Source organism: Galeopterus variegatus, unplaced genomic scaffold, assembly GCF_000696425.1.
Source record: "Galeopterus variegatus unplaced genomic scaffold, G_variegatus-3.0.2 Scaffold2507, whole genome shotgun sequence".
Lineage (NCBI taxonomy): Eukaryota > Metazoa > Chordata > Mammalia > Dermoptera > Cynocephalidae > Galeopterus > Galeopterus variegatus.
This window is the reverse complement of record NW_007728618.1, coordinates 196,950-219,574: the sequence shown is the minus strand read 5'-3', so window position 1 is coordinate 219,574 and position 22,625 is coordinate 196,950. Positions and strand designations below refer to the sequence as shown.

At 41.2% G+C, this 22,625-nt stretch overlaps 1 protein-coding gene across 1 annotated transcript in view; it reads left to right on the top strand.

Moving 5' to 3' along the window:
* Nucleotides 1–22,625, top strand: part of LOC103598112 (neurexin-3) — a 173,713-nt gene that overhangs the window by 63,022 nt on the left and 88,066 nt on the right. Inside the window, exons 4-5 of the mRNA XM_008582053.1 lie at nucleotides 433–871; nucleotides 4,992–5,375. Of these exons, the coding sequence (XP_008580275.1) occupies nucleotides 433–871; nucleotides 4,992–5,375 (823 nt within the window). The remainder of the gene's footprint in view (nucleotides 1–432; nucleotides 872–4,991; nucleotides 5,376–22,625) is intronic.

Here is a 22,625-nt window from a genome sequence, read left to right as displayed (position 1 = left end):
CAAAAATAATATTCCATTATAAAGATGTGCTGTCTGATATGGATGGTCATTTAGGTTGTTTCTGGTCTTTACCAACTAAGGATGCTTCAGTAAGTATCTTTGTATATAAGTATTTGCATGTGTGCAACTCAATTTCTCTTGATTTTTATTTGCAAGCTCATATTGTGTAACTTTCTGACAGCACAAGAAATTGGCCAGAAGGAGAGAGACAATAGGAATATATTAGAAATGCAGAGGCTTATTCAGAGCTTGTGTACACCCCAGACATCTCTTCAGATGCTTTTTTGAGTGCTGTATCTCATGTTTCTCATGTTGCTTCAGAATATTATGTCCTGAAGCTCCTGAATCTTTTTTTCTGTGTGCCCAGTGAGTGATGGATGGATACGGTTTACAAGATTGATTCATATGGCATGTTTGTTTGGCTTCTGACAGGTTGTTTATAAGAATAATGACATCCGTCTGGAGCTGTCTCGCCTGGCCCGGATTGGGGACACCAAGATGAAAATCTATGGAGAAGTTGTATTCAAGTGTGAGAATGTGGCCACACTAGACCCCATCAACTTTGAGACCCCAGAGGCTTACATCAGCTTGCCCAAGTGGAACACCAAACGTATGGGCTCCATCTCCTTTGACTTCCGCACCACTGAGCCCAATGGCCTGATCCTCTTTACTCATGGAAAACCCCAAGAGAGGAAGGATGCTCGGAGCCAGAAGAACACAAAAGTAGACTTCTTTGCCGTGGAACTCCTCGATGGCAACTTGTACTTGCTGCTTGATATGGGCTCGGGCACCATCAAAGTGAAAGCCACACAGAAGAAAGCCAATGATGGGGAATGGTACCACGTGGACATTCAGCGAGATGGCAGATCAGGTAGGAAGCGACTAGAGGAAAGCTGTAGCATCTCAGTTTCCTGGCTTTATATTTTTTATTCTAATTCTTGCACTTGCATGCTTATTGATTCTGTTGCTGTTCCCTTTAGTGGTTGTTGAGATTGTGTTTCTGAACACGACACCTGTCTCACAGATGGCTCACCTTCTCCACTCGTCTCCCCTGTCACTCATTGCACCATTGTCTCAGAGTGATAGCTCTAAGACCCTGGGGCTAAGAATGGTTTTACATGTAGCATTTCCACTGCTACCAAAGTGACTGTCATGTCATTGATGTGGTATTCCCTCCCCTTCTCTTCTTCTCCTTTTTCTCATTACCATGGAAACCAATTGTGACATCACAGATGCTGCATTATGTGATTACTCTGTAGGATAAGCTTCACTGTGCAAGAGTTTATACAACAATAGACCTTTCAATAATTGGCAAGAGTCACGTTGCAGGGAGAAATTATGACAAGAAAGGAAAAGGCAAATTGATTTTTCCTGAAGTCATGTTCAGTTTAAAGCCTCCCTTTGGTGTGAAAGCCTATATTTCACTCTTTGCTCAGACCTCACTGACTCTCCCTTCCTCTTCATAACCTTTTACATTTGGTTTAAATGGCTGTGTTTGTTTCTGCAGCCGCAGATCAAACAAGCTAGCCCCGGGCAGTACATAGTCACTCTGGAATAGTAACAAAGAGAGAGGGGGAAAAAACACAAATAGAGAGTCTGGGGCTTTTGAATGCCTGAACAGTCTGCTTAGCTTTCTATGGACCATGTGCAATGAAGGTCACATCATGTGCTGTCAGAAAGGGCATTTCCCCAAGAGCAGCGATTAGAGCATTTGAATTTCAGACAATTTCCTGATTCTCTATTTAGGTAGTATATACTCAAGAAGGGTCTTAGCTACATTTGCCATATTTGTAGGGATTCACTCCCTTTGTGAGCTTTAAAAAAGCCATCATTTGGATATTTTCTTTCTAGGTGCATTTGGTCAGTAAGACAGAGCAATAGATGCCCCAAAAGGCTGAAGCCAGGAATGGCTGAGCTTTGGTGGGGTGACTTTCTGCATAATTCCAGAGCTAGAGCAAAGGCAGAGATGGGCAATGTTGCCTTTAGGAAAAGCTGGATGGGTTCCATGCAGAGGGCAGATGGGTGGCAGATTGCAGCCCTGGATGTTTTATTGCCCAATAGGAATGTTTATTGATTGTCTGAAATCTGATCGGAACTAAGAGGCTTCAAATTAAATGTGCTTGTTGAGCAAGAATGAACAGTTTGTGCTTTTTTTTTTAACAGAAAAATGCACAAAATTAATTTATCTGAAGGCTTAATCTCTGTCTCTCTCTCTCTCTCTGTCTCTCTCTGAGTTTATCAGTAGAAATTCAACAGGGGCAGAGCCAGAAAGCTGTCCCAGAATTACATAGAAAACATTGCTGTTGGTTTTTAAAACCATGCATTTGGGGTCTCTGGAGTTGGGTTATGGTTCAAGAGTATTGTCTGACTAACCTAGACCTTGACACAGCTTAAAAATTACTTATGTGGTTACGCACAGGTTAGAACACTCAAAATTGCTATACGTTTATTTCTGTTTATTTCCAACACTTATTGCACTAACCTAGACCTTGACACAGCTTAAAAATTACTTATGTGGTTACGCACAGGTTAGAACACACAAAATTGCTATAAGTTTATTTCTGTTTATTTCCAACACTTATTGCTTTTTGAAGTAGGGTAGCTATTTTGTTTTGTTAGAACCATCAATGGACCCATCTTTGACAAATATATTAGAATTTCAGAAACCTTGAATTTCATGCCTGGGAGCTATCACATAGGCCTATTCTTTGAAGTACTGATACATTTGATCAAAGCCTACAAAAATTTACTGAGTAAACAAATAATTGTCCCATGGAAGCAGTGTAACTTTAAATTTTAATGTAATATGTTAAACTTCATTTCTGCATCCTCATTTTCTGGTGCATTGTTTTTAGTTATAAACCTATACTAAAATGGATAGTTACAGAAACGAATGCATATAAGTGAGGTGCTTCCTTCTCTGATAATCCTGAAGAATATGACTGCGAGGATCTAGAAAAACTTTTATGGCCACTCTCCAGTTGGGGAAGCGAGTCTTAAAACTTGATAACTGCATTCAAAACAGTCGTGGTCACACATTCAGAGAACAGATTTTCCTCAGAATGTGTATTTAAGGCTTCAAAATTTAAATCAATTCCAGTACCATCCTTACTTGACAATAGACATCTCTCCCCTTTAGTTGGTGAGCAGGTTAGCCCTGTGGACATGAGGAGGGTTAAAGAAAGAAAAATGTGCAAGAGAAGATAATAAGAGACATGAGCCTGAACTCCCTCATTTGTGAAATAGAGAAAATAATAACTCCTACCTCACAAGATTGTTTAAAAAGTCAAGTGCAAAAACGCACATAAAATACTTAAAATGGAGGCCAGGACATTATTGTTGTTATGTAGGTGTTTGAAAGATTAAAAAACAGAAAGGCAAAGCGTGTTTCTCCAGGAGGAAGTGGGGAAGCCGGTTGTTGGCTTCAGCTCCCCAGCCCCAGAGGCCCCATAACCATGTACTCTCCTGCACTCGCGCTGATGCTGTAATTTAGAACATTCTGCCCATTCTTCATCTCATCTGATCTTCTCGGCCCTTCAGGCTTATGCCCTTCGTAGCTGAGGGAACTGAGGCTCAGACACAAGTGAAGGCTGACTGATGGATGGTATAACCCAGTTATCTTGGTTCCAGTGAGGCACTTCAAGAATAAAAAATTAAAGAAAAAAAAAAACTGGCAGGATGTTTGTATATCATCTAGTCCATTTCCTTGATTTTATAATTTAGGAAATTGAGCTAAATCCCTTTTCCCAAGTTTCTACATCAGGCTCTAGGGTCATATCTTCTGTAATATCATTGCATGTGTGTATAATCCAGCCACTGCCTGGGTGCGCCTCTCTCTCACCTTATCTCCTGCTCCGTCCCTCTTGCTTCCTCCACTCTCGCCACACTCCTTCCCACTGCTGGGTCTTTGTAGGTGCCATTTCCACCGCCTGGCATGCTCTTTCCCCTGGACTTTGAACAGTTGGATCCTTCTCAACATTCTGGTTTCAGCGTAACTGTCACCCCCAGGGAGGCCTTCATTGGCCTCTACTTTACACCTCTACATTACAGAAGAACCCATAGGCCGCTACCACAACACCCATTTTACTCTCTTCACTGCACCTGCCATTAACTAATCTCTCTTGTTTATTGTGTTATTTGTTTATTTCCTGTCCCTGTGCTCCAGAATGTCAGCTCAGTGACAGGACAGATATGCCTATAAAGTTCATTTCTCAGCTGAACCATACCAGAGACAGAATAGGTGTTCAACACATATTTATTAAATAAACAAATAAATAAAGAAACATGTTCCAGTTAAAATTTATCAAAGGCAACATGCAAAATATTTACTGGCAGGGCTGATAGCTAATGCCCAGTCTACAGGGTGGTCAGTGTATAGAGGGAGGGACAGGGAGGAAGTTCCATCCTTTTGGGGATGGCCAGCCCCTGAAGAAGACTCAAGAAACACATACAGAGGCCTTATTCTGTCCCAGGCACTAACAGAAGCACGTTACATATATTAACTCATTTAATCATCACATGAACTTGCAAGGCAGAACTGATTATTTTCCCATTTTATAGATGAGGAAGTTGAGGCATAGGAAGGTGAAGTCACTTCTTCAAGGTTATCAGCTTGTGCGGGGTAGAGCTGGGATTTAAACGCAGGCACAAACTGTACTGTTCTCAACCTGTAGGGTGTGCTCCCTCCCAAGGGAGCCAAGACTGTTCTTAGAGAAAAAGTATACCAGGTGTTAGGCCTCTGAGATTTTCCTGGGTCCTCTTACGAGCCAGGTTTTCTTAGCTGGTAGAGATTGGGACCAAATGGCCTACAGTGTCCTTCCTGCCCTTTTGCAGAGTTTTATTTCTTTGCCTGCATTGTTCTTTCCCGGCCAGGCAATACTGGTCTCTGAATTCACCTGCTGGGCTCCTTTCCTTTGGTTAATCAACTGGTGGTCTCACCTGAGATGTCAAGAGAGCTGTAAGGTCACTCTGCGTCCTTCCTCCCGCTCCAGGTACCATATCTGTGAACAGCAGGCGCACGCCATTCACCGCCAGCGGGGAGAGCGAGATCCTGGACCTGGAGGGGGACATGTACCTGGGCGGGCTGCCAGAGAACCGTGCCGGCCTCATCCTCCCCACCGAGCTCTGGACCGCCATGCTCAACTACGGCTACGTGGGCTGCATCCGCGACCTGTTCATCGACGGGCGCAGCAAGAACATCCGGCAGCTGGCGGAGATGCAGAACGCCGCGGGCGTCAAGTCCTCCTGTTCACGGATGAGCGCCAAGCAGTGTGACAGCTACCCCTGCAAGAACAACGCCGTGTGCAAGGACGGCTGGAACCGCTTCATCTGCGACTGCACCGGCACCGGCTACTGGGGCAGAACCTGCGAAAGGGGTGAGCTGGGGCTCATGGGTGGCCTGGGTGGCATGCGAGGGGCTGCGGCTGGGTGGCTGGGGTATTACAGATGGACCCGCGGACAGCCCAAGCCTTTGCACTACCTGTGCTTACTTTCTTCCAAAGACGAGTTTTTGGGTTCACTGATTTTCAGGACACCCTTTCTAGTTCTGAATGCTTGGATTTGTTCGGCTAGGGTTGGGTCGCAGAAAGAGAAACCTTTGAATAAATGCTACCATGATCATGATACTATTCTGATTAAATATCTTCTGTTTAGAGAGGATGAATATTCTCTTTTGGGAATCCGGGGGAGGGAGGGGCGGCTAACCGACTGGCTGTTTCATTTGAATAAATGAAAAGTCATTTTCATTGTAGCTCATGCTTCTTTAGTACTTTCTCCATGCTAACTCCTGGGTTAGGCTTTAGAAATATAATATCGAACAAGACAGATCCATCTCTGTCCTTATGGAGCTTGATGCCTCATGAAATATTTAGCCATTAAATAATTAATTACAAATGTGATGAGTTTTATAAGAGGCAGTATAATGTATTGGTTAAGAATATGAACCCCGGGGCCAGACTGGGTGAGAAATTTGGCCTCTTATGGAGTGATGTGAACTTCCTCAAGGTAGTCCGTATCTTTGAGACTTGATTTCCTCATCCGTAAAATGGAGATAATCACGCACCTACCTGGAAAGATATTGATGGTAATTGAGTTAATAGGTTTCTGAAATATAGTAAGCATTTAATAAGCATTAGTGATTGTTATAGTTGTAATTATTGTCATCAACATCATGAAAGAGAAGGTACAGAAAAGTTTGAGAGGTTCTTGCAAGCGGACCCAACACACTGGAGAGAAAGTTTCTGCAAAGAAGAAATATGTAAGGTAAGATGTAAAATACAAGTAGGAGGTAGCTTAGCAAAGGAGTAGGAGGAAGGAGTGTTGCCTAGACAGGAAGGACAGCATATGCCAAGGAACAATGTGAGACATCATTGCACAGTTGAGGGACTGAGCAGGTCCAGACTGGGCAGGATGCTTTGTTCCCTTTGGAACAAAGTCCAGAATGAAATGGGGGCTGCGGGAAGGATATGAGAGGTTGCTGAAGAGGTAGGGGCTGACCCTTTAGAACAGGCCAGAGGAGTAGGAGGAGCCCCTTTCTCTTCACTGCTTTAGTGTCTTACATTTGCGCTGAATTTATAGTTTGGGCGACAGGCAGAAATAAAGTAAAGCTAAGAGACAACGTCAAGACAAGGAGATTCCAGTCTATAGGCTATATCCAGATTGCAGCACAAAAAATTAAGCTGGCTATTCATGGGTTATCTGCCTTTATTTGATATAAAAGGATCATTTACATAGTTATCAAGTTTTTTGCTCAGGGTATAGCTCTAGGGCTTTGAGTTTACTGCATCTGCAATAGACATAGTTCTTGCCCTCAAGAAGTGTATCATTTATTTACCTAGGAATGGAGACATCTACACAAGAAGCAATAATAAAATGATGCAAGGCAGCAGCATGGGCTCTGTTGGGACACCAGAATAGGAGGACATGAAGATTCAGAGAAGGGAAGAATGTCTTGAGACACCTGCAGGGTCTTATCCCTAAAGACCACCAGTGGCCAGATATTATCCAAGTATCAGAAATCTGATGATGAGAGGGATCCTGGAGCAAGCCTGGAACAGGGGCTGGGTGATCAGTGAGAAGGTATTTTCAAGGAATGGTTTATATGGTGTCAGTTGTGTTACCAGTTAAGTACATTTCAAGAGAACTGCAAATTTTTCTTACAATCAGACCAAAAACAGGACAAAGGGCACTGGGGTGAAGGACAAAGGGCTGGGTGATCAGTGAGAAGGTATTTTCAAGGAATGGTTTATATGGTGTCAGTTGTGTTACTAGTTAAGTACATTTCAAGAGAACTGCAAATTTTTCTTACAATCAGACCAAAAACAGGACAAAGGGCACTGGGGTGAAGGACAAAGAGAGTTTTCTTAGAGCTTATGGAATGAATTAAATTCAGATTTTCTGAATTTTCAAAGCAACAACCATTACATGAGCTAAGATGAGGAGGCAGCCATCTGGAACAGAAATAGGCCACATGGGGCTGGTCAGTCTGTCAAGTGCCTGGACTCTTTCCAAATCTCCTTGTAGGGTGGCCTACCCTGGTGCTTGTTCAGAGAGATAGAAAGGTCATTCGACCTCTGCGATGCATAGGGCAGTTTTGGTGTAAGCCAAGGTGCTGTGATCGTCTGTTGAATACAAAGACAGTAGTGTAAGATCAGAAGGTCATATCAGACATCTCTCTTCTTCCTTTTGGGTCTCTTCCTAACTCAAGGGCCTTCTGGTTGTGGGAGGCAGGCAGCAGTGACTGTAGCCAGCTGTGCAAGGTGTTTCTGAGTTCTCCTATTCCAAGGGCAAATCAATGGGAGCTGGTCCAAAATTTGCCAAGTGCAGTGAAAGTCACTGCACCTTTTACATTGTCAATTCTGACTAGTCATTAAAAGGCAGCTGATTGGGGATATATGAGGGACAATTATTCTTGGTATAGTGCAGCCAAGAGTCATCCATTCTGACCAAATGAGAAGGAGCTTAGTGACTTTAAGGCATTTGATCTCTACATCGCTCAAATCCCAGACGGTTCAACTGATTGTTTTGTTCCCCCACTAATTATTTTTTGCCCCTGTATTGTTCCTGACACCATGTTCAGAATGAATCAGTGGAGTGTAAAAATGATAGGACTTCACTCTGCTAGCAAAGAAAATAGAGCTTCCCAATGACACTGTTTTTCTTTATGGAAACTGATTCCTCAGTGGAGACTCTTTTGAGTAGCTTTTCTTATTTTTTCTACATGCAACAGACATTTATTGAGGTCCTAGTATGTTCCAGGTACCATGTTTTATATTAGAAATGCAAAACAAACAAACAAACAAACAAACCAACCCCCCCCCCCCAAACTGACACAATCCCTACTTTTGATCAAGGTGTGTACAGTCCTCCTCACAGGGAGGCAAAGGGAAAGGGGGGAAATGTTTAATGTGTGGTAGATGTTATGCCACATGTCTGTAGGGAAACAATAGGGCAAGCAAGTGCAAGTGGTCACTTCTATATGGAAGAATGATGTTCAAGAGAAGGAGACACAAGGTTTCTTGTATTTTCTTGGCCTCTATTTCTAACAAAACTATGGCCTCTTTATACCTCTGGTCCTTAGTGTCTGCTATAGGTACTTCTGAAGACTGGTAAAGAAAGTGTTTGGCATCCTCTTTATACAGGAATGTGATCCATTTTGGGTTAAGGAATGCTGCCCTACTTACCATAACAACATCAACTTGGTCACACAGTTTACCATTCTGTCTCTAATATTTTTTTCTAGAAGCATTAACCCTAAGCTTTGAATCGATCATTTGTATTAAATATGATAAGCCTAAGACAATTCCTAAGGCTGTGTCCCACCTGGCCCAAATTGTGTCATACTGGGGCTTTATAGGGGGTGAGTCCCTTGGTACTGCTGGGCCCATAACAGGAATAGTAGTGTTAGAAAGAGGCACTTGTATAAAGAAAGTGGAGAAAGCATAGGTGGGATGCTGAAAATTGGAATTAGAGTTGGGCATGGCCCAGAGCAAACACTAGATCAAAATAGCCCAAGAACACAAGCAAAGTGAGTGAACAGATCAGTCTAAGGACAAAGGAGCTAGGAACTATATGAGTATACGAGACTAGGATTAATTTGCATGAGTATCTTTCTCTTATAGTAAAATTGGATGACTCTGGCTTCTCCCCTCGTAAGAGAGTGCTTCTAGTGCCTGTGAAGATTAGCAACTCTAAATCGTGACATCTGAAAATTAGCTTGATTTTGTATTTAGTCTTTTTTTTTTAACATAATCTGTTGCTATTCTCAGAAGATGTAGATATCTCTACCCTTCCCAATTGTTCAGCTCTCGATATTTTGGTTTTTGTTCCTAGTGATGTGGAAGATATCCCCATGACCTAAAAGGCAAAGGCCTGTTTTAGCTACTTAATTCTAATCAGTTTGGTTGAAATGTTTTAATATACTGGAAGACCACCTGCCATTCTGTGAAGTCCTATTGGACAGAGGAAACAGTCTAGCTTATCTTTAGTCTTTGCTGGAGTTCTTCCTTCTTAAGAAGATATGATCACTGGAACAACATAGGCATCTTATCCTTGCTGATGTAGCCAAACAGTTTAATTGAATTAGTGAGAGTCAAGTCCTGGTAAGGCAGGAATAATGACTTCATTTATTTGTAGACCAGCGAGCTTAACTTTGAGGCCACTGCAGATTCTGTCCTCTTCTCTGGATGGCTTTTTCTAAATGTATGCTGACACTTATTTGGCAAAAAAGTAAACAGAGCTCAGCACAAGTCACTTCTATGTCAAGAAAAAAAAAAACCTACAGTACAGTGCTTAGAGGCAGGGTGGCCTCATGGTCAATGGCATCAATTTTAGAGTCAGGTATACCTTTATTCCTGTGTTGGTTCTATCACTTACTGGCAAGATGATGTACAATAAGCACTTGATTCTTATAAGTCTCAGTATCCTTATATGTAAAATGGAGATACTAATACTTACCAGTTAAGGGTCTCTTCATTGCAAGCTACAGAATTGACTATGGTTAACAGTCAAGAAAGTGGATTTACTGGAAGATTACCTGGAAAGGTATTGGCCAAATGACTCTCACTAACTATACCTTTGAAGGGAGGCAGAATGACTCTGGGGACCGCAGGGCATTGTGATTGAGGTCCCCTGACCTTCAGGTTCTGGACTTTTCCATTCAGAGTGTACATTTTCCAAAAGAGACCTGGTTGATCCAGTTTGGTTCATCTCTCTATCCCTCTACCAGTCAGCTTTGTCTAGATGGGCACAGATATGGGAGATCACCCATATATACACGTTGGGTGATTCCTTGAGAGGAGACATATTCGTGAGCTGGAACTATCCCATCCACTCCTGATGTGGTTAAGAGGCTGAATGGGAAAATGTGTTTTAATTGTTAAACACAGTGGCTAGAATGTACGATGTATAATAAGACATTCTCTCTTATTTAGGGTACTTTTTAAGGAGAGTGGGTAAGGAAAAACCAGCTGCAGTATCTGCCATACCTCACCCCCATTGGCATAGTGTCCTGCAGACAGTCCTGGGCCTTCTCCCAACTCAGGTGTGTCTTGTTCACTTGGGGCAGGCATTCATGATAGGTCAGGTACTCTCTAAGAGGTCAGATGAAAGTCAACTTTTCAAGTTCTTCGGAAAGAAGTGAGAGGTTTGAGGCTCCTGGGAGATGCCTGTGCAGTGGAACAGCTTGGGTACTTTTCTAGCATAAATGATGCCTTAGATTTTTAAAAAATTCTGATTCTCCCCCATGTTCAAATGCCTTTTTGTCTTCAGACATAGGGTATCAGCTGAATCATCAGCACTAGAGGCCACAGCAAAGGGTGTAGACTACTATGGTTCCTTTAAGAGGTTAAGCTTTATTAGTCGAAAAAAAATCCTGTGAAAGAATTACATATATGCTAAATAAAATTTGGAAAGTATAGAAAAGTGGAAAGATTTTTTTAAAAAACTACCCAGTGATCAAACACAATTATTAACATGCATGAGGGTTTTGTTTTCTTCTACATAGCTATAATTGTACTACAGGTAAACTTGTGTTCTGCCTTCCCCACCTAATACCATATTGAAATCTACAATTTCTCTTCCTTTATGTATTCTTTATGTGCCTCTCCCTCTCTCACCCCACACATACACACAATTTTACTGAACCATTTTCTTAGTACTTTTTCATGGTTAAGGTCAAGGTACCCTGACTGGTAAGGCCATGTTGAAGGGAAAGCATGCATTAAACATCTGTTTTCCCACAGTCTCTAGCACTGTGTTATACTCACACTATGTAGTTATTAAGTGTTGAAGACCCCCAAGGCTCTGTTTGAGGTTTACTTTCAGTCCACATATTCCCATTGGTGCCCTTATCCATTGCCATGGTATCAAAGATCATCTATGTGTCAATCACTCACAAATTGGTATCTCTAGCCTGGAACTCTCCTTGCAGTTCCAGATTTTATACACCCAGTTGTCTATCTGATATCTTTGTTTAAAAGTCTGTTAGGTATCTTAATCATATCATTGAAAAACAAATCTTAAGTTCCTCCTCCCTGCACCAGACTTTTTACTTTCAGTTTTTTCATCTTAGCAAATGACATCACCATTGTCCTTGGTGGTTTTCTGTGATTTTTCTCCCACACCATTTAATCTGTCTCAGCAAGTCCTACCAACTCCTCATTTAAACTCATCCTGCATCTTTCCACTCTCTGCCTCTGTACTGCTCTCATCCTAGGTCAAACCACACTGATCTCTTCTTTGGACAACTAGATAGCATGTAGTATATGATTATGGAAAATCCAGATTCATTTTGTGCCTTCCTTAGAGTATTAAAGTTAGATTATTAAAATCTGTACATACCCAAAACATTCTTACTATAAGAAGCTATAGTTTCAGTGGCTTTTGGTCCATAAGATTGTAGGAAATGAAGCTATGATGCTTCTTTAGACCTAACTTCAGCATTAGCATAGGGATCCCGTAAGTGGGTACCTAGCTCTTCTTTGTGTCAGGCCTGATGAGCTAAATCATAAGGATACAAATTTGTAGAAGACATGTTTTCTATCTTCCATGAGCTCACAGTCTAGCACAGGTTATGGAGAAGTAATCTAAAAACTATAATGCAATCCATCAAGGTTGATGATTCAGGGAATAATGACAGGAAAGAAAGATGAAACAGTTATAAAGCAAGATATGACCAATACAATATATCATTTTATAACTGGTTCTAAATCCACTGGGCTCTGTTCAAGCTGACTCAGTGGTGTGGGGACAGCAGAAGCCCTGGCTTCCAAGGTCAAATATAATAATGTTGGTTACTTTCACGGATCCCAAGGCCTTTGAGGAGGGTATTTGTAGAAGACATGTTTTCTATCTTCCATGAGCTCACAGTCTAGCACAGGTTATGGAGAAGTAATCTAAAAACTATAATGCAATCCATCAAGGTTGATGATTCAGGGGATAATCACAGGAAAGAAAGATGAAACAGTTATAAAGCAAGATATGACCAATACAATATATCATTTTATAACTGGTTCTGAATCCACTGTTCAAGCTGACTCGGTGGTGTGGGGACAGCAGAAGCCCTGGCTTCCAAGGTCAAATATAATAATGTTGGTTACTTTCACGGATCCCAAGGCCTTTGAGGAGGGGATCTGCCTTATGGCTGTGTCCCATCCCCTAAGGATATCCAAGTTCTTTAATTAGATGTGTGNAAAAAAATCCTGTGAAAGAATTACATATATGCTAAATAAAATTTGGAAAGTATAGAAAAGTGGAAAGATTTTTTTAAAAAACTACCCAGTGATCAAACACAATTATTAACATGCATGAGGGTTTTGTTTTCTTCTACATAGCTATAATTGTACTACAGGTAAACTTGTGTTCTGCCTTCCCCACCTAATACCATATTGAAATCTACAATTTCTCTTCCTTTATGTATTCTTTATGTGCCTCTCCCTCTCTCACCCCACACATACACACAATTTTACTGAACCATTTTCTTAGTACTTTTTCATGGTTAAAGTCAAGGTACCCTGACTGGTAAGGCCATGTTGAAGGGAAAGCATGCATTAAACATCTGTTTTCCCACAGTCTCTAGCACTGTGTTATACTCACACTATGTAGTTGTTAAGTGTTGAAGACCCCCAAGGCTCTGTTTGAGGTTTACTTTCAGTCCACATATTCCCATTGGTGCCCTTATCCATTGCCATGGTATCAAAGATCATCTATGTGTCAATCACTCACAAATTGGTATCTCTAGCCTGGAACTCTCCTTGCAGTTCCAGATTTTATACACCCAGTTGTCTATCTGATATCTTTGTTTAAAAGTCTGTTAGGTATCTTAATCATATCATTGAAAAACAAATCTTAAGTTCCTCCTCCCTGCACCAGACTTTTTACTTTCAGTTTTTTCATCTTAGCAAATGACATCACCATTGTCCTTGGTGGTTTTCTGTGATTTTTCTCCCACACCATTTAATCTGTCTCAGCAAGTCCTACCAACTCCTCATTTAAACTCATCCTGCATCTTTCCACTCTCTGCCTCTGTACTGCTCTCATCCTAGGTCAAACCACACTGATCTCTTCTTTGGACAACTAGATAGCATGTAGTATATGATTATGGAAAACCCAGATTCATTTTGTGCCTTCCTTAGAGTATTAAAGTTAGATTATTAAAATCTGTACATACCCAAAACATTCTTACTATAAGAAGCTATAGTTTCAGTGGCTTTTGGTCCATAAGATTGTAGGAAATGAAGCTATGATGCTTCTTTAGACCTAACTTCAGCATTAGCATAGGGATCCCGTAAGTGGGTACCTAGCTCTTCTTTGTGTCAGGCCTGATGAGCTAAATCATAAGGATACAAATTTGTAGAAGACATGTTTTCTATCTTCCATGAGCTCACAGTCTAGCACAGGTTATGGAGAAGTAATCTAAAAACTATAATGCAATCCATCAAGGTTGATGATTCAGGGGATAATCACAGGAAAGAAAGATGAAACAGTTATAAAGCAAGATATGACCAATACAATATATCATTTTATAACTGGTTCTGAATCCACTGTTCAAGCTGACTCGGTGGTGTGGGGACAGCAGAAGCCCTGGCTTCCAAGGTCAAATATAATAATGTTGGTTACTTTCACGGATCCCAAGGCCTTTGAGGAGGGGATCTGCCTTATGGCTGTGTCCCATCCCCTAAGGATATCCAAGTTCTTTAATTAGATGTGTGACCTTGAGATAGTTACTTGGATTCTCTGGCCTCTCTGTTCTTCAAGAATAAAATGAGACAAATGAGTTTCATGTTCTCTCAGGGACCTTTCAACTCTAAAACTCTGTGATTCTCAAATGTCATCATCTTGGCAATGTCTTCCCTTATCCCGAGTAGAGAAATAAAGGTGAGTGAAGGGCAGACCAGGAATGTGAGTCCTTGTTCCTGGCAATCTGCAGAACTGTCTGGATCAGGACGCTGAGTTTAGTTATACCAGGACTGCAATGAAGTTTTCACCTCTCTGACTCATTCATCAAATGAATACCTTGATGTACTGAGTGCACTTGAGGCCCATGATGCATAGGTTTTAATTGATGGATTAATGAATAGAACCTTGGACTTCTTAAAGCATTAAAAGTCTGTCTCCTTTTTGGTCCATTGTTTATCCCCTTTTGATGGATAATGGCATGTATCTGAGAAAGGGGCTTCCCAAGAAATACAGAATTCATTGATATCAGTCAAAGTGTCTCCACTTTTCTGTATTCATTGTTGCTTAAGTGATACAAATATATCTCTGGTGGCAACCACAGCAGTGCTCAGATTCAGCCTCTTTTTTTTTTCCTCTTTCAGTTCTTCAAGTTTCCCTTTCCACAGACACAGGATTGTATAATCCCAGGAAAATATCCTATAATCCATGAACCCTAGCTAAGAATATTCCACTAGGTCAGGATCTGAGATACCCTCAATCACAGCTGCTCCTGTTACTCCAGAGAAGGTCAGGGTAGTATATTCTAGCTATTCTGGAGTCATGAAGCTCTTGAAGTCTCAGAAGGACAGGCTAGGGACTTTGCAGATATTTGAGAAAAATACACCTACACCTGCATTCAGCCTGAGAAAGTGAGAATCAGCACTTTGGTGCAAGCACGTGACAGCTGCTTATGAACCACAGTACACCTGCTGCCAGCTATGGTGCTGTCAAGTGCAGGGACATGGTGGCCATTTACATTGCCATGGTGTATCTTTATTACCACGTATGCTAAAAGTGGTTTAACTGCCAGCAGACATCTGCCCATTATAATGCAATAAATTGAGATGCTGCTAAATTATGAGAAACAAGTGCTTTGAAACACAACACAAGGGGATTGTCCCAGGCTTTTCTAGCATCTCTGCTTTGTGTTTCTTTTCACAGATAGATGAATCCTTCTTTGCTCCAGTTTGGGTTATGAGGAAAAGTTAAGAGACCTGCTATTTGTTAAAGGAAATTATGTGCCTGCTGTAGGTTAGATTCTTAATATATACTGGTCCATTTCACCCTCACATGCACTCTGCAGGCTGCAAATTATTATTCTCATTTTCCAGATGATGAAATTAAGGGCCCAATTTATCCCAAAGTACCTACTGAGCACTATGTGCAAAGGACTGTGTTGAGACTTGGGATGCAAAGGCATTGATGGTGATGCTCCTCATAAACATATCATTACATTCTGATATTTGAGGATGGTAAGACATAAATGCAGAAAGAAATATCATGGAAGGCAGAACAGACTGGGAGACACTAGAGCTGAGGCTTGGCAGAGGAGCAGAAATCTCCCAGACAGACCAGCCAGGGGGAAATATTCCAGGCAGAAGCAACAGACGTGCAGAGGTGGCTTCGGTAAACAGTTAATTGTTTTACATGGGTAGAATGTTAGGCTTAGAGAGGGAGGGGAGATTTGAGGAGACATTTTAGAAGTGAGACTATAGGGCTGGCAGGGCTGGCTGTGAAACACTTGGCTTTCCAACAAGTTTGGACCTCATCTTACAGGAGGCACACCATTTTTAGCAATTGAATAATAAGGTCAGATCACTCTGGCAGAGGACAGATCACACGTGGGAGACAGAAAGCTAACAGATCAGTGCAAATTAGTTAAGTTCGCACTGACATTAATTCGGGAATGAACGATAAGAGCCCCAACTGAGGTAGAAAGAATGGTGGTTGAGTTCTGGGGACACATCTAATAGATATACAAGAAGCAATGTTGATTTGAGTGAGTAACCAACTGTATACAGCTGAAGAGAGGCTGCGACTGGATTGAAACGGTATGGCCATTGAAGGCTACTGTTTCTTCCCTGTGACACTCAGTCATCCTGAATCAGTGGGAGGTTCTTGAGGAAGTGGGGAAGAATGAGGTGACCAGTAAGGGGTAGGAACATTTGGACCTACAACTCTGAACATATTTGACTTACCTCTCTCTGTGCTTCAGCTTCCATATTTACCACGGAGAATATGGACAGTGGCTGTTTAATTGTCTTGTCAGAGGATCTGTTATAGAGTCAAAATGCATGAGGTGCTCACACACGATAAAGACAATGTGCCCCATTTTGAATCTGGAATTTGGCAATTCAAGAACGAAAAAAATCCTCCGGCTGGTATTTCAATTCTATTTTTTCTCGTGTTATAGAAATGACCCAGATCTGACTTCTGTGTTTAAGCATGTGCTATAGGTTAGAGCTAAAAAGAGGAAAGGTTCAGCCTAAGGGAACATACTGAAGCTTGCTTTTCTCCAAACTTCAAATAGTTCAGGTTTGCAATCAAGACATGACTCTGCTGTAATCCCAGATTTTAAAGCATTGTGTTCAAATGATCCGTTGTGATTGTTATGATCTCAACCAAGTTTGGCATTTTTTTGGTGGAAGAAGATGAGTTGTAGCTTGTCTCTCTTTCTCTTTTGTAAAAGTGGCCAGATTAGAGACTAAGATAAAAGGTTCTTTCCTTAAAGATAGGAAAATCATATTTTGAATTTCTCTCTGTTCTGGTCTCTCATTATGCATTTCCTTGAAATGCTGGGTTTACAGCAATGACACCTAATACTGAGGACTGTGCATGTGTGTGTGTGCATAGAGTGCATGTGTATAGTTTCCCTCTAATTTCTGAGAAATTTCTTTATTTTATTTTATCATGGGTTCTGTATTAATCCAATTGTTAAGGGGAAGAAACAGCCCCAACAAGAAATCTAAAACTGGATTGACCCAAAGAAAACCAGGTAGGGTATAAAGGGTCATAGAATTACTTATCTTGCCAGTAGGACAGATGCTCAGATATTATCTAGCAAAACCACCCCTAGCCCCAATTTTAAATGAGAAAACGGAGGCCTCCAGGTAGGAAATGAGTGGCCCAAAGAATAGAATATAATATTTTTGCCCTCTCATTTTGATTCCCCTGTTATGATATTATCTAGCAAAACCACCCCTAGCCCCAATTTTAAATGAGAAAACGGAGGCCTCCAGGCAGGAAATGAGTGGCCCAAAGAATAGAATATAATATTTTTGCCCTCTCATTTTGATTCCCCTGTTACTGGATTTTTCAAGGAAATGCATAAGCAATATCTGTGCATGTTTTATCAAGCTATGTGTTTAAGTCCTGATGACCTACTAAACAGTAGAATCATGGCATTATAGCAAAGACATTTGGTCAATCTCCAGTAATTTGTTCTTGTTGGTATATTTTATTTGAAACATTGGCAATTGATTTAAGGGGAGAAGAAATGTGAAGGGAAGAGACGTGCATACATTTTTTCTCTCTCTTTCATCACCCAATTCCATCTTATCCCATGAACAAATGAACCCAGCCCAACTGGGAGGGTTTTGGAATGATAAGTGCATCTGGGACTTAGGGCTGGGACCCCTGGAATGAATGGCTCTTGAATGGCCCCCCTCTGGGGGGCAGTGGACAGTTATTTCCCTGTCAAGTGGATGTAGTCTTTCTTGAAGATCATTTCATGCTTCTTAGCATGTTTAACCTTTATAGCAAGACATTTTCATCAAAATGACAAACCCCAACAGAGCCTTCTAAGAGGCCAGTAAATCAGAAACCTTATGAAATTTGTGGGATTAGCACGCTCCCCATCTTTATTCCCCCAGGGAAAAGAAGCCCTGTGACTTTCAGATTTCAATCTTCTCCACAGGCCCCTTGTCTGAAACTTCCTGCTGTGGCCCGCTGGTATTTGAATATTGTTTTCGTATAGTCGCCCAGGGCCACATAAGCTAAGGCTGGCACATTCTTTGTCTCCATTAGCACAGTTGTAAAGGAGAAATAACTGCTCTGATGTTTGTTTAGCTGAATTCTCCCCACTCCTGAAGACATATTTTCTGGGTCTGAGGATTGTGGCTGATGCTTAATGTCACCATGCCTGTGGGAGCAAGCTGTTGCCCAAAGGGACCTCATCCCCAGCCAGCTCTCCGCTCCCTTGACCCTTGCTTAGTCTATAGTAAAACTACTTACACAAGCAATACAGTATCTGCAGCCACTGTCAGATGGAGCCTCCTCCTATGGAAATCTTTTGCAAAGTCAAGGCCATGTTGAAAGTAGAGGCGGAAGGAGAAAAGATTGATGAGTAACAGTCCTGTTAGCTGTGCACGTGATAAAAACATTTATTGAGGGTTGGGAGGAGGTTGGCTCTTTTATCAGAGTTTACAGATTCATATTTACAGGTTGGAAAGGACCTCAGAGGTTTTTGAGTCTAACTCAGTATCTGATGCATACATACCCCCCTGACAAAATTCCTAAATTGCTCTATGGACTCTATGGGAACATTCACTCTGTTTCCATGTGTTGTACTAAATGCTTAGCAGTGGTTAGCTTATTGAATCATTGCAATAACTATATAGGATAGGTGCTATTTTCATTCTTAATTTATAGCTGAGGAATTGGAGTCAAGGATAGGTTAAGTAACTTGCCCACGGTCACCCAGTTAGAATAGCTGAGGTGTTGTTCTGGGTCTTCTACTCCCACAACCACTCTTTCGTGATCAATATCCTCCACTGCTCCCAGCAACAAGGGAGCTCACCTTTTCAAGAAGCAGCCATTCCATTTCTGAATGGTACTAAATAGTCTAAAAATCTCCCTTTTACAATGAGCTGAAGTCTTTATTCTTCAAATACCTTTCTTTTGGTCTTGATTCAGTTTTTGGGAGCAAAACAGGATTTACTCACTGAATAAACATTTACTAGGTACTTACCATATTAATCTGTTTCTGCTTATTACAAAATACCTGGAACTGGGTAATTTATAAGAAAACAAAATCTATTGCTTAGTCTCGGAGGCTGGGAATTCCAAAGTGTAGGGAACACATCTGGCGAGGGTCTTCTTTGGTGTTGCCTTATGTATTTGCCTTACAGCAATACAGGGATCTCATGTGGCCAAAAATGTCAGAGCAGAGAAAGAGAAATAACTCCTCATGTGCTCTCCTTTTAAAGCCCAGAACCACACCCGCAACCAACTTTAATCTATCAACTTAATCACCTCTTCAAGGCCCCACCTTTCAATCACCATAATAGAATTTCCTACCCTCAAAAGTTACAGTGAAGATCGAGTTTTGGGGGACATTCAACCCAAGGCACTTACGATGCCATGGACACTGGGATTACAGAACAAATCAAGCTTAAACCCTCTCCTGCAATCAACCTTCGGTTATTTAAAGACAACTATAATTTTTTCACTGAAGTGTTGTCAGTCATTCTCAGGATAAACATGACTAGTTTTTTCAACCAGTCCTTACCTGTTGTAGTTTTGAGTTCTTTTATAATCCAATAGTCATTGAAGGGACTAGGGGAAGGTGCGAGGGGACTGCACATTGACTGAATGGAAGGATGGCTCCCAGTACCAGAGAACTGTGAGAAGCAGGCCATGTCTGTCCAAGCAGCAAGCATGCATTATTAATGAAATAACTCGTATGATTATCAGACATTGTAATATACGTAGACTATGGGTTTGTATGGCCAGTAGGATTCAATAGTATATGAGTGTTTATGGGGGATGAGTGCTTTGTCTAGTTTCTTATCCTGAAGAAATGTTTTGGACTGGCAATTGGTAGTATCACATTTACTGTCTCGTCTTATTTTGTCCTAGATTGAGTGTGGTTAAATCACATATTTCAAAAGCAAAGCTAAATTTATTTTTGACCCTAGAAACATCTCAGGGTATCACTAAACAAGGGAACTATGGTTTTGCCAAGTACCAGCTGATATAGAATTATTAAATGCTAGAGCTATCAGGGCCTTAAAAAGTCATCTGTTCCAGTGCTGATAATTTACAAAAAAAGAACGGAGATTTAGACTGATTACATAAGTTGCCCATAGTCACATATATAGTAAGTAGCCATGGTGGGACTCACAACTCAGTATTTTGAATCCTAGACCGGAGCTCTCTATCCGAAAGAAACTTGAGGAGGTTCTCCTGCTTTGTGCCTTTGGGCTGGTTTTCCTGTGTACCTGATTGTGGGATGCTCCTGCCTCACAGCTCAGAATCTTTCTTCACAATCTGAGAGGATCCTTGTGACTTTTTAGATATAATAGTCCCTTTATTTATCGCAAATAAGCTAGGCAATTAATTAACAGTTAGCAACTTATGGCCCGGAAAATCTTATTACCGAAACCTTACATTATCAGCACATCTGTTTAAGAAGAGATGCTTAAAGAAGTGGTCTGAAGAAGCAGATTCCTGATCATCTCCAAGGAGCGGACCACTGAAAGGCAACCCGGCAGGTAGTGGGGGATTGTACTAAGAGCATCGGAGTCACTGAAATTCACACGAAGGGAATATAAAAAGAGAATTTACATTTACTGAGTACCTACTGTATGCCAGGTATAATTTAGTCTCTAAATTAAGATGCACGAGTTTTGGAGTCAGACAGAACTGGATTTAATCTCAGTTCCATTATTGCTCATTATTTTGTGATCTTGAGTATGCTTTTAACTCCTCTGAGTCTCAATTTTTTGATATATAAGAGAAGCATTTTGGGAGTGTTTGTGAAGCTTAACTAATTATGTAAAAATTCTAGCACAATGCCTGCAACTTTGTAAGTGTTCAGTACATGGAGGAGTATTATTATTCTCTCATTTAATTTTTAGAACAAGCTTGTAAAGTTCGTGTTACCATTCATATTTTTAAAATAATTAAATCAAGGATCAGAAAGATTAAATCATTTGCTATATTTACAAAGTCAGTGAAAACTGGAGGTAGAGTATTTTTTAACCAGTCTACCAAATTTTCTATTATACTTTGCCATTCCTTAAGTGGGAGGCCTTGGAGGTGGGATCAGGCACTTTGGGAGGGAGAAAGAGCTGTGAGAAACAGAGATGGCTTTTTTGTGTGTGTATCTTCCAACCCTGTCCATTCTCTGTTTACAACTTACAGAGGGTAAATATGAGGAATAAGCGGAGATGAAAGCTCTCCATTTGAAATAAATTCAGGATTTAGGAAAGTAATCAAGATCTTCTATATTCTCTTGCCCACATTTTCAGTTACTAAGTGGAGGAGAAAATCTCTAAGATTCCATATGGCCAGTCCAAAAAAGCATGAATTGGGCACAGTTTGGGACTGGGAAGACAAATTTTGCCCTATCACAATTTACCCAGGTCCTCAACATACCTTAACTCACACCTTAACCACATCCATGTGTACACACATACACACACATGCACATAAATGCACAAACGCAAATTCTTCAGCCATAAACCTGGACCTCTCTAAATTTTATTTCACCTGTCTGTCTTCTTCACTAGACTGTGTGCCATCAAGCACGTATCCCCAGTGCCAACAACAAAGGAACTCAATCTGCATTTGTGGAGGAAAAATAAAAGAATGAGTGAAAATCTAAATGAAGGGGACTATTTCTAAAGTTAACTATACTTGACTTAGAACTCTGGTTTATTATCTGACAAATTTGGAGAAACGTGGTGCTTACTAGACATCTAACCCACCCCTGCCCCCAGCCTCACTTCTAACAAGATTTTTCTGGTGGGCAGAGATGAGGCTGTACCCAGAGAAGAACCATCCAGGAGATTCCTGAAGCAAGGACCTGGATCTTGGACCTGTAACAAATATTCCTGCATCCCAATATTAGCAATAGAAACTAGGCAAGATTCAGTATTGCTTAACATGAACAGATGGGGAGGCACGGGAAACATGAATCTTGGATAGAAGGAGAAGCAGGCTTATGTGTCTGGGGCAGGAGCCTTCTACCATTTGAAACAATGGGAGTGACCTTGAAGCTTTCCTCAGTGAGAGGAGCTTTTAGTGAGTGACACCCTTTTCATCCTGCTCACTCCCATTTTCTTCACCCCTCCCCTGCCCCTTTACCTTTTCCCTCTTTCCTCTTCTTTCTCCCATTTCTTCTTCATTATTTCTCCCTGCTCAACCCCACACAGTCCTTTCTTCCTTCTCTATTCATCTTTTAGGCTTGATGCAGCAATAAAGTCTATCTTTTAATGGGCTCTTCTCTCCCAGAGAGATGAAATTGACCTCAACCCCACACAGTCCTTTCTTCCTTCTCTATTCATCTTTTAGGCTTGATGCAGCAATAAAATCTATCTTTCAATGGGCTCTTCTCTCCCAGAGAGATGAAATTGACTCTTGTTTTTTCAGAATGATTGGCCTGGGACCTGACACAAAGTGTGGAC